The sequence below is a fragment of the Lagopus leucura genome, unplaced genomic scaffold, assembly GCF_019238085.1.
Source record: "Lagopus leucura isolate 7727_CA_CO unplaced genomic scaffold, USGS_WTPT01 Super-Scaffold_100004, whole genome shotgun sequence".
NCBI classification, from domain to species: domain Eukaryota; kingdom Metazoa; phylum Chordata; class Aves; order Galliformes; family Phasianidae; genus Lagopus; species Lagopus leucura.
The window spans coordinates 58,770,535-58,786,325 of NW_024962264.1; the positions used below are offsets into that span (position 1 = coordinate 58,770,535).

The 15,791-nt window shown below is 38.0% G+C and overlaps 1 protein-coding gene across 1 annotated transcript in view; it reads left to right on the forward strand.

Annotated features, from left to right (window-relative positions):
• The first annotated feature begins 12,620 nt into the window (after nucleotides 1-12,620).
• Nucleotides 12,621-15,791, forward strand: part of WFS1 (wolframin ER transmembrane glycoprotein) — a 32,932-nt gene continuing 29,761 nt past the window's right edge. The window contains exons 1-2 of the mRNA XM_042871732.1: nucleotides 12,621-13,001; nucleotides 14,584-14,781. Of these exons, the coding sequence (XP_042727666.1) occupies nucleotides 14,589-14,781 (193 nt within the window). The 5' untranslated portion in view covers nucleotides 12,621-13,001; nucleotides 14,584-14,588. The remainder of the gene's footprint in view (nucleotides 13,002-14,583; nucleotides 14,782-15,791) is intronic.

The following is a 15,791-nucleotide window of genomic DNA, read 5'->3' on the forward strand; positions in this document are numbered from 1 at the left end:
TGAACATAGCCCTCCTATTTGAGAAGGAAAGAAGACAAAGGATTAGCAGATGGAAAATAATGGTGAGGATTATGAATTAAAAAGTATGTGTAGTACAGAACTAGAGAATCTGGTGAATAGGCTCTTTGCATTTTCATTGGCAACTTGAAGCCTCAAAATCCTGTGCTAGAAGAGGAACATTCATACAGTTATCTCTGGCCTGGAGAATTTAAAACACAAAAACTCATTTTTTGAGTATAGCCTTTAAGAAGCTTTTAAAATGAGATTTCTGAGGTCTGAAAGCGACATTCACTGGAAGATGTTATTCAGGGAAACGGTTTTGGAGAAGTAAACACGTTAATTTGTTAGGTTTTAGAGTAAAATGCTTCCTCTGAGCTGCAGCAGCATGTGTATAGAACACCTTGTAGCTACAGAACTGGTGCTTTACTTCAGAGATTTTTCCCCCAGTCTTCCCAAACAACAGCTACACAAAATGCAACTGTAAGCATGCTGACATCTGCTTTATTCATAGTTACTGCCATACCATGATTACGCAGTACACTCTGCATTTCATGTTGTATAACATTCGACACATTAACCTCAGCTCTGGCATAGGTGTTCATAGGTAAACTGAATGGCATACTTTGGTTCTGCTGCCAGTACAGTTTTCTTTTCAGACAGACGCAGCAAGGTGCCGTCTGCTTCCTTTTCTTAAAAGACAAGGAGTTGGAACTTGGTGAATTAAAGAGAAGCTTGAGAAAGGAATATTAAGGACAAGAAAGTTTTTTAAAGGCATGTGGATAACTTAAAGGCAAGCAATTTCACGTCTCTACAGTATATATAGGGTTTTTTTTCTGTACAATATATATATCTGAAGAGGGATTTTTGTGTTTTGTTTTTACCATGGAACTATATGTATAGCACAAGCATGAATAGACAAGAGTAGCTTCCATAATGTATAATATTTGCTTCTCTGTTTGCCTCTTAACCCTGCTTAACAACATGTGTTCTGCTTAGTGCCACATCTGCATTTGGGTTTTATTAGGGAACTTTTGACACACTGGGAATAGTAAATAATAACACATTTATTCAACATCTCACCATGCATTTTCATAGGTCTTAATTCCTGATTGTTTTTTCAGAATATAGAAAACAGATCAATTATCTTGTGCCAAATCCTCAAATTAGAGTAAATCCATGCAGAATTCAAAATTAATGTGAAATCATTAATCACTAAATCAACAGTAGTTACTTCCCTGGAAGAGGTTATTTATTCATCTGTTATTTCATCCCTCATCTGTTTTGATTCTGTGAGTCTAATTCTGCTCATGCAAAGCAAGGGGATGATTGTAGTACCTTGTACTTTCATGACAGAACTATGAAACTTCCTATGAAAGGGAGTAGATCCAGCTGCTGTCAGAAATGAAAGAAAACATCACACCACTTTCCTGATCTAATGCTCCCTACCACGAGGTTCTAATGCAGCTGAGCCACTGTGAGATACCCACTGGTTTTGCTAAGGGTAGCCTGTACTTCACTGAATTCTGCCACCACAGGAGAAAGCCAATAAACAGCAAAGCATTTTCCATGCTCCCAATACTCCAATCTACATCCAAAGGAGGGCCATAATTATTTATCTCACAGACCAGTCTTTACTCTTCCAACTGGTGCATTTTTTTCTATTGCTAGTCTTGATGTCTCAGACTTCATGTTGATACTGATTCTGTGTTTAGAGATTTAAGTCATTTCAAAAGCTACCTACCATCCCATTAACTTACCTCTTATTAATGTTATGCAGAATTCATTGTACCTCTGAAGAAGATACCCAGTTATTGACTTCAAATAGAAACAAAATAATGCACAGTTTTGTTTTTTTTTCCTTCTTTTTTTTCTTTTTGTATTTGCTGAACCGTTTGTTTTCTAATTTGAACTGCTGTGAAATAATTATATTAGGAGTCAACAATGAAAAGTGTATTGTCTTTTATCTCCTCAAATGAAACAGATTCATGCAGTTTAGGAAATCAACATTTTGAGTTGGAAACAGATTTGCTACTTCTCAAGTTACTTTTAAATTCTATTTAAAATAAATTCAAACATTACTCTTGAGCTCTTTCACTTTCATATGCAAATACTGAATGATGATAAATCATTTTTATTTCATAAATCTTCTCCCAAGTTGTAACTAAAATTATATCTGTAGCTCACATATGTGATTACAAAAGCTTTTAAGACCTCTTAAGACTTCTGAGAGTCTTTCTTTCTGTAAATTAATGCCAGGCTGTCAGAACAAGTAGAAAAGAGTCCTGAGGTCACTTGAAAGACCTCCCTTATGTAACATAATTTTTTGTCTGTTAAGGCTCATTGTTTTTTCCATTTATTTTTTTTTCAGGACTATGATCTTAGTCACATATTTTAAGATAATTTATTTTCCTTACTTTCATAACTGGATCCAAGACGCAGCCTACAGTGAATCAGCTATGATTCACCACACTAATTGTACAGTTTTCTTTATTCTAGGATGATTAAACTGGCCATCAGTAATCAAATATTCTCCTTATCATATGGCACCATTCATTAGAAATTTAAAAACTGCAAAAAGCTGTATTTGGAAACAATAAACACAGACATCTTTCTTATCAGTTGCCTGTACACCTTCAATTCTAGAACTGTCTACCCAGCTCCCTGAAAATTCTTCCTGCAGGCTTCTCTTTCTTGATTTCTCATCCCACCAGATACTGTTTGGTCAATTTACTTTGATCAAGTGTAATTTCTGAAAGAATCAAGTAATTTTAAAGTATTCTTTTGTTTAGCTGTAGCCTTTTATCTAGCTGAAAATGGCTATGACTGTTTCTAAAGTCACTCAGTTATTTCCAATTCTCAACTGTTAATATAGTTGTTATTTCAGCCTGCAAGCTGAAATATGTCTTCAGTTATTTGTTCATGAAGTTTGTTTGCAAGTCTTTCGTTCTGAGCTGAGTCCTTGTTTTCTTCATACAATCCTAACACCAGTCAGGTCAGCACGCTAATCCTGGAAAGACTTAACACCTCAACAAGGCCAAGTCATTGAGTGTCCATAGCTGTATGTCATACTAATTTCCTGCAGGCATATTAAAATGAATGGAGCATCAGTGTACTGTCATCCTGAGTAAGCCATCTCTCAGGTTCCAGAATGTTTTGCAGATATATGACCTTATTTATCTCCTTCCCAAAGTCTTGCAGTATTTTTCATCCTCTAGAGGTTTTATTGTACAATATTTTGATGCTTATTTTCCATCAGAATACATAGGAAACTGAAGTACTGGGGAAAAAAAAAAAAAAAAAAAAAAAAAAAGAAATCTGCTGTTTTAGTCTTATCGAAGCTTTATCCAAGTTTTATTTAATGAGACATTCAAGCTAATTCCAAAGATAAATCAGGAATACAGTCACATAGAAAGAAGTGTATGAAACTCAGTCTAAGTGCATGGACCAAGAAGTACGCTGTAAGATTCATTTTCAAAATACCAATCTACCTGAGGGGGGAAAAAAAAAATGAGAGTCCACATTATGCATCCTTATAAAGGACCAGGGATCTGGGCAAAGAGTAATGATAGAATGATCTCAAGCATATGGCAGAATAAATATTGCCTTAAAATACAATTAAAAAAAAAAGCATGTTGTGCCAGACCAAAGATTTGCTACTGTCTGACTCAGCAGTACTGGTTGGAGTGTTCACTGCATACTGGGCAGCTCCAAATACTGATGACTGAAGAACTGATTATATATAAGAAAACAAACAAACAAACAAATATACCACCAAAAAAAAAAAAAAACCCAAAACCAAAAAAACCCCAAAACCTCAAGAACTAGAATTGTAATAACATGACTTAAAAAAAAAACACAAAAAAAACCCAATGAAGTATGGGATTAATCAATTCCTTTATCTAGAAGTAGTGCATCTGCACTGCAGATTAACTGTGCCAAGCATGCCTGATGATATATACAAAGCAGAAAGCATCATTAGGAAATACAGTGGAAGTGAGACTTTTACAGGGAATCGGGATGAGGGCAATAAATAGATGCCAGGGTTTACTGAAGAAAGGTGTGAGGTACATCAGTGCATCTCTATGTGACATTTGATACTGACACACCACCACTAGTGACACCAGACTAAGACTACCTCCTGTTTTCAGGACACCACTCCTGAGGAAGGAACAATTGTGTTACAAAAGACCAACAGTATCTTTGAATTGGAATGGTAGTTGCTATGTATGACCTGTGCTACCTAATGACTCTGGCATCCTGAGGGTTAAACTGACCCCAATCCAAAACTTGGCTGAACTGGTTTTCTGCTTTTATTTGCGATTGTTTTGCATTATAATGGCATTTTCAAAAAGGGAAAAAAATATCCTGAAAGTAAGCAAAATGACATTGATGCAGCTCTCCCCATCAGATGGTATTATGTATATTAAAATAAAATACCTGACTTCATCTGTCATTCACTAATGTGTTATTTACTTAGGCCTTTGTAGTAAAGTCTATCTATGCATAGTCAATAACATGCCTTAGATATCTTACGAAGTATTTAACTCTGTTGCTGAATAGTATGGTCTGAAGCTGTACCAAGCTTCTCAGCTGGAATTTTCCTACACTTGAACAATTCCTTCCATTGAAACAGAACATGTCTTAATGTTATGAGACCTTCTGAGAATATATAAGCAGTGAAGTTTCTAATTCTGCGCACAGTGTTCCCTATTCAAGGATGTTTTGGGCTTGTTCTTTCTTTCAAAGGGAACTGAAAAGGAAGGAAAAGTATAACTCACATCTCTTTCAGAAGTAAGCTGTGCAGCCTTTTTTTTCTTAACTTTGTGTTCAAAGGGCTTTTATCCAATAATCTGTTAGAAACACATGAAAACTAACACTGGTATTAAATAAAAATTTTCACATTTATTGGTATCTTATGATACACTCAATCATGTAAAACTAGCAGTTATGTTTCATAAGCTCTTACATCAAAAACAGTAACTTGCAAAAACACCTTGCATTCTCCTTAAGCTGAACCAAATGTAATATTTTATTTCAACCAATGCTATAAATTACTTTACTCTGCAGTTTGAATTCTATATAACGACAGCAAAAATAAAACAATGCTTATGTTAGTACCATCTTTTTCTTACAATAGCTTTTTTTTATACCAAGTGTAAGCATTTTGGAGAAAAAAAATGGAAATAGGCAGTTTATGCAATCATACATGTTGCAGTAGGTTAAAAATTCAGAATATAAAAGAAAAGATTCCAACAAGTGCTGTTTTCTAATGTTAAGGTGAGATAGGGATAGTTACTAAATTTTATGCGTGTTCATGTCTACATGAGGGAGAAGGAAAAACAATTGAACTTATGTAAGATTTGTGGCAAACATTAAATGGCAGATACATTGCTGGAACAGAGGTCTGAAGGCTGAAAATGGACAAAAGAACCGCATGTAAAGCTTGAAAGATGATCTTGGCTCTTGAAAAACACAGTAAGTTGTAAAGTATTAGCAGAAACAAATATTTGTTCTAAACTGTTTCCTCTGTATGAGGAAGTCTGTAGTGCTTGTGTCCATCTCCTCCCACAGAACTTTCTGCTTGTCTGGTTAGATGCTGTTCTGTTCATTCCTTATGAAGCCCATTTTGAGCACTTATGTCTTCTCACGTTATTATAGGGATCTGAAAAGAATAACTGAGCACATTGCATGCTTCTGCATGACCAGACACTGAAGAGTCAAGACTGATGATGTCACTGACAAAGATGCTAAATAGAACCAACCCCTGAGGAGCACCACTCGTCACTCACCCAGGTCTCTGCCTAGGTATCAAGCCTTTGGCAACAGTTCTTCAAGTCAACCATCCAGCCAATTCCTTATCCACTGAATGGTCTTTCCATCAGTTCCATATACCTCCAATTTGGAGACAAGGATATCATGAAGGACAGTGTCAAACACTCTGCACAAGTCCAAAATATGTCAGTTGTTCTTCTCTTATCCACCAATGCTGCAACCCCATCACAGAACGCCAACAAATTTGCCAGGCATCATGTGCCTTTACTGAAGCTGTGTTGGTCCTTGAGAGTTCAGGAAAATTACATTTTCCATCATCTTGACTTTATTGTAAATCACCATTTTGCCTACTAACTGGTAGGTAAGATACTTTTATACCATCTAAAACATAGCAAGTGCTTTTCAAAAATGAAGAGTTATTGCCCCCTGGTGGGAATGGTGCGTTTTTCAACTTAACAGCATTGTGAAGGTATTGAAACAACTCGCACTGGACCAACACCTTCCTGAGGGTCTCTACTAACTACATTTTGCACTATGAGAACAATCATGTGATTGCATTTGCTATGACAAAACAGCATTATTAGAGGGCTGCAGCCTGTTTTTACACTCCTTTTATAGTCGTTTAAATTCACTATTGAAGTTACTTAATCACATTACTCTCAATGCTAATCAACAGGATTGGAATACTGAAATGTGTAAATAAAATTTGAACGAGCACAGAGAAATGTTTAGTAGAAAAGTTGGACAAAGAACAGATGCTTCAGCCTGTATTTCAAACCGACCAAACCATCTGTCTTGATTTTATGTAGTTGTCAAGGAATAACGTGGACTTTTCCAGACATAGGTAATCTGAGCTTCTCTAATGATCCATTAATTCACTCATATTTTTAATGAACTCACATCACTGCTCACTTTCTTTTCACATTTCTGACAGTGTGTTTGTATGCAAAGCTGTGAAATGACCGGCCAATTTTTAGGCAGGAAGTAGTGAGATTTGTAGATAGCAGTATTGACATAAATATGATTTGAAAGTTTAATGACTAATATGACACTACGAAGGCTTCCTGACTAAAACACTGAGAGGCACAATATGAAAGAATTTGATCTGACATGTATAGGACTAACAGTGTATATTCCTGTCAGAAAAGTAATTTGCAATATGACAGTTTTATGCAATTTTGAGAACTTAATTAAATGGTACACAATCCCCTGCTACAGAATCCTTTACATTAAACATGTCAGCAATTGAGATGTAGCAACTCAATTTTTCAGATAGCAATTTATACATAATATTTTCTGGCTGGAGAACAAAACGTCTGCGTTTGCTGCTGTGTAGCAGATGGATTACTGGAAAGGATGGAAGGTAGCTTAAATTCCTAACACTTTATATTTCAAGCTATGCGAGCTGATGTGACAAAAAAATCATAATTTACATTTATCCGAAGTAGGTGAAGATTATTTTCTCCTGAAATGTGGGAAGATGCCTTCAGAATGAACTCAGGGATTGAATTCGGCTACTTCTCAAGCTAAATTCCCTTTAACTATTAAATTCCAGGTGTAACACTGCCAAGTATCAGGAATTTTCCATGATAAATTATTTTCTATAATAATGTTATTAACTTTTTACTTTCCTTATGCAGCTTTGTAGAAAACAGACAGAAACATCTTTGCTTTAGAGTAAATTCTTTTAATCCATCCAAATTATTCTAAAAAGTATCTATAACATTGAGGTTAACTCCTTAATATATTGGGGTGGCATACTGGAAAATCCATAAATTTTAAAGCAATTCTTGCATCACTGCTGTTTGATTTGTATCTCAGATATGAAATCCAGAGCTATACTTCAGAAGTAAGAGCAAACTCTTTCACTTGGGAATGATGGTAATTATCCGAATCACACTATTTTGTTGTTGTTGTTTGTTTAAATACATTTTAAAATATTATTTATTTATTTATTATGGCTGAAGGAATATTTTTGGTTTTACAGTTTTCAATTCACTCTTTGCATGCTTGTTTAATTGGTAAAACAGTCTGTTATTTAGTCAAACAGATGGCATACATGCATGTTTCTTTAAACAGGTAACAGCTCCATATTACGTCCTACATGCATTAGATCGGATCTGCAACTGCTGTTCTGCCTGAAATTAATGCACTGCAGTATCCAAATTGTTTTGTTCATTTACACTAGAGGTCACTGTGAGCAAGATTATGTTCACAGTGCAAAGGAATGAACAGTAATGAATCAGTTTGCAGGACATTTGTGGAGCACTTTGCAATTTGAAAGGATGACACAAACTCATCTGTGCTACAAGCTCAAGGAGGGCCATGGTACTTCTTAGGGCAACCTCATTTATTTACAAACTCTGTAGAAACTCTTGAGTAAAAAGTTACATCTACCAAGCTATTCTCAGTGTCTGAAGATGTCAAATTTCATTTTAGACCAAATTTAATCTGTGCTAGCACCAACTTGATTCAAGATACATTCACAGACTCTATTCATACCTGTTACTGGTTTTTTGGGTTTTTTTCATGCATAAAGGTCTGAGATAATATTTTCCCACTCTTCGAAAACTGCCGTTTCCTCTAGGTGGTAGCAGAATAAAATGAATAAAACTTCAATTCAGATGCGGCATCAAGCTTTAGAAAGTTAAGTTTGATTTGCACTGTGTGCACATTGCACAGCAATGAAATCAGTTGCTCTCACATGGTTGTGCTGTCAAAAGAACAAGCAGGAACATCTGAGGAACCAAAAGAGGAGCACGTTCTTCTCGCCTCCTTTAGGAAATGAGTTACCTTAGAAAAGCCTGTTGGACATTTACAGCTTTAACTATCACCTGTGAGTTTGCTGCTGGCATCTCTTTAAAACCTTGTCCTTTTTCACAGCATATGTCCATGACTAAGAAAACAGCTGGGGAATAAATACAGAACTGAACATATGATGCAACTGACCTGGAGCATAGGTATTCATGAGGAGAAGGCTGACCCTTTTCTCCCAGCAGGGAAAGCTTATGGGAGGGAGTGCTACAGCATTGCTCATTTCTATAATGCAGTGACGCTGGTTATTACTTGCCTGTGGCCTTGCCAAGAGGCAAAAGGACATTGGGATAAAGGTAAGTGAGCAATGGGCAGGGAGAGATGCTCGCACTGCCCTATGTATTTATGCACATGAAAACAGTTTTTACACAAAAGCTCTTCTAACTCTGAAGTGTTACGTTTAATATGCAGATCTGACAAGATTCTTCATCCCCAATCTTCACAGAACTCCCCACTCACTATTTTTACCTGCTTTTAGAGGCTGCCTTTCTATGTTTTTCTTTCCATTTCCTCCCACCCTTGCTTTTTACTAATTCTTCCTCCTAAATATCCATCCCAAATAGCACTTACATGCTAGTTACTGACATCGCATCATTCAATTTCTGGATTCTATATCTGTCTAGATTCTACTGTGCCTTGAAGTATTAAGTATGAATTAAGTATTTCTGACAGAAGATGATTGCTGCTTTAGATTTACACATAGCCTGAAAAAAAAGAGTCTGTTTGCAGGTTGGTCCTTAGAGCCTAATGAAACAATAGTATCTCAAGCTGCTCATGAAGCATGCTGGAGCTTTTATTGCGCTAATTTTATGCTGATATAATCCCTTCATCAATCAAATTATGCTGTTAAAATAGGTGTAACAAAGTAAAAAACAAAACCTATTATTTCAAAACAACATCTCTTAATTGGAAAGGTGGAGCAAAGATGTTTGAGACATCTTTAAGTATAGCTTATTTAGCATCACTTAGATATTCTTATTTAATGTACCTTTCATAACATGTAACTACAGAAGGTGCACATGGCAATTTTCTCCAGATTTTTCAGCCTCTATACTCTCACAACTGCTGACAATTCTGTTTTCTTTTTTTTTGTTGCTAGTATTAACATATTCTGGACACATCCAGACAAATTACATCAAATCTGTTTCTTACTGTACTGTGGACTAAAGAAACGGACTTCTTTGGAGTTACTGTGCCAAACAGAGTCGAAGACTGTTCACTGGAATGATTCATACTTCATGCAAGTTAATTTTCATGGATTGTCACTTTGTTCTTTCATCATTTTAGGAAACACTTGATTAAAAGTTTTTCTCTGGGCTGCTGAAAAACTTATATGCCAACAATACAACAAATGTGATTTCACTTTAGCATTAGGCTACTGCAAGGGGTTGGAACTAGATGATCTTTGAGGTCCCTTCCAATCCAAGCCATTCTGTGATTCTATGATAATGATGGGTAAATGAGTTTGAATTGATTGATTTAGTAACAAAACATTCTATGTAATAGTGCTCAGTATGACCATGTCTCTTTACAGTTGTAAATTAAATATTCTGAGTGACAGACTTTTTAAAAACATTGAAATAGTACAATCACACCAAAATCTGAGAATACAAATTTCATAACAGAATGTGAAGATGTTAATTTAGTATCACATTCCAGTGTCAGTGCAGCTTAACAGAGGCTATGAGCTGCTGACATCATTGGAAGTCTCTGATCATGTTTCTAGGATTCCTTGATGATCCTATGGAAAAGCAGTTAATTTCAGCCTGTAGCCCTATGACATAAGGACATTCATGTGATCACTTACATTTTATTATATGTTGAGCAAACAACATTTACAGAAAACAGAGTCAACATCACTTTGTAAGTATACAAAATATTTGTAAAAGGGCTGGATGAAACTGGCTGGACACCAAGCTTTTATTCTGTCCTTATTACAATAGGATTTTTTAAATCATAGTACATAACTGACATTAAAAAGGTGCTGACATGAGTTATTACAGTACTTCCAGGGTTGTTCTTTTTAACTGAAGCAGTTGGCAACTGTGATTATGCCGAATGCAAACCAACATACGTGATATGGCGTGAGCCAAAGTGAAGTTAGTGGAGTTGATATCAGTGGCTGATGCCATGCTTATGTTTGGCTTACTCCAAGTTACGTTATGTGTATTTATATACCTGAGTACATAAAGTGTGTGTGACAGTTAAGACACTGTTGAGGTTTAGGTGGTATTTTCTAAGGTAAGGAGCTAACCAAGTTCAACAATGAAACAAATGTGCATATACACTGCACATCACTTATAAACAATCTGTGAATATATCTTACATTGAGTTTCAATGTTTAACTGAGTAGTATTCAGTGGAGATAGTTTTAAATTTGAACCAAGATCCTCAGGAATGGCTTATACCAACTGTTGGAAAGAAGCAGACACAAGCAGTACAGAGAGGCCTTATTTTACACTTCCTTGATAGTTGTTTTTCCAGCTACCACCCTCATTTCCACCTGTTCCCTAGGCAAGCTACATCTGTTAAGCACACCCACTAAATATCAAATCAATTTTATAGAGTAATAGCTTAAAGCAAATGTGAATAGCAGGAGGAGCAGATTGCAGCAGTTAAAGTTGTTGTATCTGAGTTAGGTCACAGTCAGTCTGAACAAACAACTGAGCTGATAACATAAGGCAGACACTTAGATTCCTGACAAAACCGGATTAGATACAGAGAGGAAAAGCATCTTCTTAAAAGTGACTTTCTGGGTTGTTTGGTTGTTTATTTTTCAACAACAACAAAAAAATTATTTAAGTAATAAGCTGAACTTCCTGTTGAGACTTATTTTGGGTAAAATTAGAATTTTTTTTCTGAACTCCAAGGTAAAGAAATAGAAAGGAAAGCACAGGTGCTGGGGATCACATTTTTGTTCGGGGATAGAAAAAATATAAGGCAGTGACATCAACAAATATGATCATAGAATTGTATGAATTAGAAGGGACCTTTTAAGGCCATCTAGTCCAACTCTCCTGCAACGAACACCTGCAAGGGACATCTCCTGCAAGGGCCATCTACAGCTCAATCAGGTTGCTCAGAGCCCCATTCAGCCTGATCTCAATGCGTCCACATCTCCAGGCAATTCATTCTAGCACTTCACTTATCGTAAAAGGTTTCTTCCTTATATCCAATCTAAATCTCCCCTTCTTTAGTTTAGAAACCATTTCCCCCAGTCCTGTCACCACAGGTCCTGCTGCAGCCTGTCCTGTTCTTCCTTACAGCCCTCCTTTGCACACCAAAAGGCCCCTCTCAGAGATCTCCCCAGAGCCCTCTCCAGGCTGAGAAGTAGGACCTGATATCTTAAAAATTAAACATACCATAGTGCTCTCTCACCTGCTATAAACTATAACTTCCAAAAAACTTACTCAATGACTAACTTAATGACTAAGTTACTGTGCAGTTTAAATTTAAGCTCCTATTTAGAGTTTGTGAGAGCTTCGTTTTGAACTAGAAGCTGTTGACAGTGCTCCATAAAAATGCTCCAGAGACTGATCTACCTTTAGGCAGCTCAAAACCAAGCAGCAGCGCATTGCTGCTACAAAGAAGCACCAACACCGCACCAACCCTCACCTAAGCTCCCATCTCACTGCAAGCCAGCAGCTCTCCCTGTACAAGCACGAGCAGACAGTACTAACTTTTAAGAGATTTTATTATAATGAATTCCTCAATCACGGCCATTTTGCCCCCTCCTCTCTTTGCCCCCTTTGTTCCCGATGGAGGAATACAGCCCCGCCCTTTCTCATAACACCACACCGCCGCTTCGCAGCTGACCCTCACCGCCCTCACAGGAAGCACTCCTCCACACCCACCCCCAACAAAGCCACCTCCCTCCGCCCGGCCCGCCCGCCTCCCGTCGGTACGGCCCCCAGCGGCGGAGCCGCCCCCGGGACGATGAGTGGCAGCGGCGCTGGCCGCTCGCGAGGCGCCGCGGGAAGGAGCTGCGGCTGGGGGAGGGCCGGGCCACCCCTAAGGGCGGCGGGCGGCCGCTACGGCCCCACTCGGCGCCCGGCGGCCGCGGAGAAACTTTGAGTTGGTAGGTAGCGCCGGTGGCTTCGCCTCGGTGAGCGGCCGGAGTGAGGGCCGTGGGCAGGACGGCGCGAGCTGCTGTCTCCCTCCCGGTACCCGCGGCCTTCCGGGGTGGTAGTGGAGTGCTGCTGCTGCTGCCGCTGCCCGGACACCCTCCGGCCTCTCGGGCAGCGCCCCTGCCCGGCCGCAGTGGATGTGAGGCGGCTCCTCCTGCAGCACTGCTCCCGAACTTTGCGAGGAAGAGCTGTAATCAAAGTTAAGGATTAGAGTGTGGGCGCAGAGAAACTTGAGGTCCTTTGTAGGAGGCACTGTTGAGACAGCAGTGTGAAGTGCCTGCGCCTGAGGTAAGTCTCTCCCTGTTCGCCTCACGTGTAGGACGGCGGCCTTCGTTGCCCTGTCTGTGTGGTAGGACACCCTTTGCAGGCAGACCTGTGTTGCGGCTGACAGCGCACCGGAAGGTCAAGCTGGAAACGGGTTGCAAAGTAACTTTTGTGATTGTACAGTGGTTAAAAATACTCATGCTGGTCTACTGGGAAAGTATTTTAATCTCTGTGCTTTCCTAGGGCTTGTTTGAAGGGTGGTTGAGTGGAACTGTGTTGGTTTATTTATAGCTTGACATAGGGATGCAATACAGAAATGCGTTTTCTTTCTTTCAGTAAAGTATTTTTTTTATGTGAGCTTCATTTTGGCAAGCAGGTTGTCTAAACTGCGGAGAATATTTTGCCATGTTAATGCTTTCGGTGCTTTCAGCATCCTGTCGTGATTTGGTGCTCTTTAAGTGGAGGTGACGCTGTTGGCTGTGTGAGGGATTGTATCCCTGAGTTTGGCTGCATTGCTTCCACCTCTGTGAGAAAAAGCACCTTTAGGTCAATGAACTGGACAGCTGTTTTAAAGGTATAGTTGGCAAGCAAACACTTACAGTGTTTGTCATGAATTACTTCATTTGAAGGGGCTTGCTTTCAAGCAGAGAGAGTTATTCCTTGTCATGCTGTGGTAGCATAATGTGTGCCTTCCAACTTCTGTCTGATACAAGATAAGCATTCTGTAACCAAGTTTACTGATCTAAGGAAATCTTCTCTACAGAACAGAGGTCGCCTCATTTCAGAGAGGATTTGCACTGGGAGTTAAAAGGCATTTTCTCGTGGGGAATCATAGGGCCTTCACTCCTTGCCTGAGTGTTTTCTATTTACTTGATGGACTAAGTAGGAAATAAAATGAGAGCTTATTTGACGTTCTGTATACTTCGCTTCCAGGTGTCCACAAACAGTATCTTTGGTGGTGTTCCTCTTTTTGTTTCCAGTTTCAGAGTTCTCCTTTGCTTTTTCACCTTTTTTTTTCTCCTTTTTTTTTTTTTTCCTTCCCTGCTGTTTGATTTCAGTGGTGACTGTGCACCAGGCCCTTGGGATGAAGTCAATTTTTTTCTATTGTTTTAAAGTGGACGATATTGTTCTATAAAAAAATTCAGGAGTGAATCTTTATTTTCTTTTTTCTATTTTCTATTTCTATTTCTTATATATTCTTTATATCAGTTCTTTTTTATATTTCTTATATATTCTTTATATTTCTATTTTCTATTTCTTTCTTGCATATGCAAAATTAAGACTCAAATAGTTGTCTGTATGTAGTATTTACAGGATTTAATTGTGAGCTGTTTGTCTATTCTTGAAAAATCAATTCTTATTTAGTTAATGGATAAAGCCAGTAGCTATTCTTGTATAGTACTATAAGTGCTCAGTCAGTAATCAACAGTAACTGTTGATGCTTGGAATTATTCAAGGATGTATTTGTACACCCTGAAGTTGCTAGCAATATTCTTTTCATTTTCGAGACTTTTTGTAACTGTATATGCAGATTCAGATTTTAAATTTCACTTTGTTTTTATGTAGTGATTCTGCTATTTGACGATTAACCCCTCTTCTTTTGCAGCGAAAATGAGCTCAAATTCTGATCTTCCATCAAGTCCCTCTCAACCACAACTGCATCTTGGAAGGTCCCAGCTGAATGCTGCTGCTGTGGACCGTAGTGAGAGCAGTCATAAATCTGGACCACCCTCAGAAGATGCTGCAACTCCTTCTTCTTCAGTTCCAGGCTACTCCCATAGCAGGGAGAAAGCTGAAAAAAATGGTGAGTATGAAAGCAGTTTTTCTGCAAAATTGAGTGATCTTAGGAGATCAATATGTGTATACACTTTAAGCTCTTGCTCTGAAGAGACGCTGCCAAGTAATAAAAAGCAGCCTCTAAATTCTTAACCTATTGTTTTGGAAGAGTGTTTTTTTTCTTTGCTGCTTGTTTGTTGTGTATTTTTGAGCTTTTCTATCTAGTTTTCTTAATGTACATAGAGCAGCAGCAGAAGTTTCTCTGAAAAATCGGCAGGAAGAATTAAATGTAATTCAGCAGAATATAAAAGCTTAAATTTAATTTCTTTAACTGGCTAGACTACATGCTGACTGCAGCTTTAATATGAAATTGTAACATGGATGAATAGATACTAGAGTAACATAGATTAAGGGACCAATGTATGAAATCAGTGACAGAAGTGAAGTTAGTATTAGCTGTCAGATAAGAAGTCTTAAGAATAGCGATACATCTTGAACGGCAGAATACTTAACCTCTTGCTGAAGGTAGAACGAAAAACATAAGGCTCTTGTGTTCAGCTGAATTCGGTTTTAAATTCATTTTGTAATCTAATACTTCTGCAAGAAATCTTGTATTCCAAGCACGGTTACTGTTCTTTAACTTTCTGTAAAATTAGACTTTCATTACAAGATTCAGGCCAATACCATTGGCTGTGTTAGTAGAACTTCTTGTATGCAATTCAGAACTGATTGCTGGAACCTTCTGCATTCTTTGGTACCAAAGAGCACATTCTAGATAGAAGTAGTGAATTTTTTTTGAATGCCTGAATTTTTAACATGCTTCAGGGTATCGCTGCCATCTTTGTCATCTAGCCCACCTGTAAAATAACTCAGATGTTAGAGAATAGAGACTTTTGACATCAATTATGTGATTCTTAATTTAGAACTAGGACTTCCAAATATTGATGTATTTCTCTATTTCAGTTGTGGCTCGTTTCTGATGATATTCCCTTGAATAGCCTGGCGTAACCGTCACTGCCCTTTACATCCTCCTTTTCA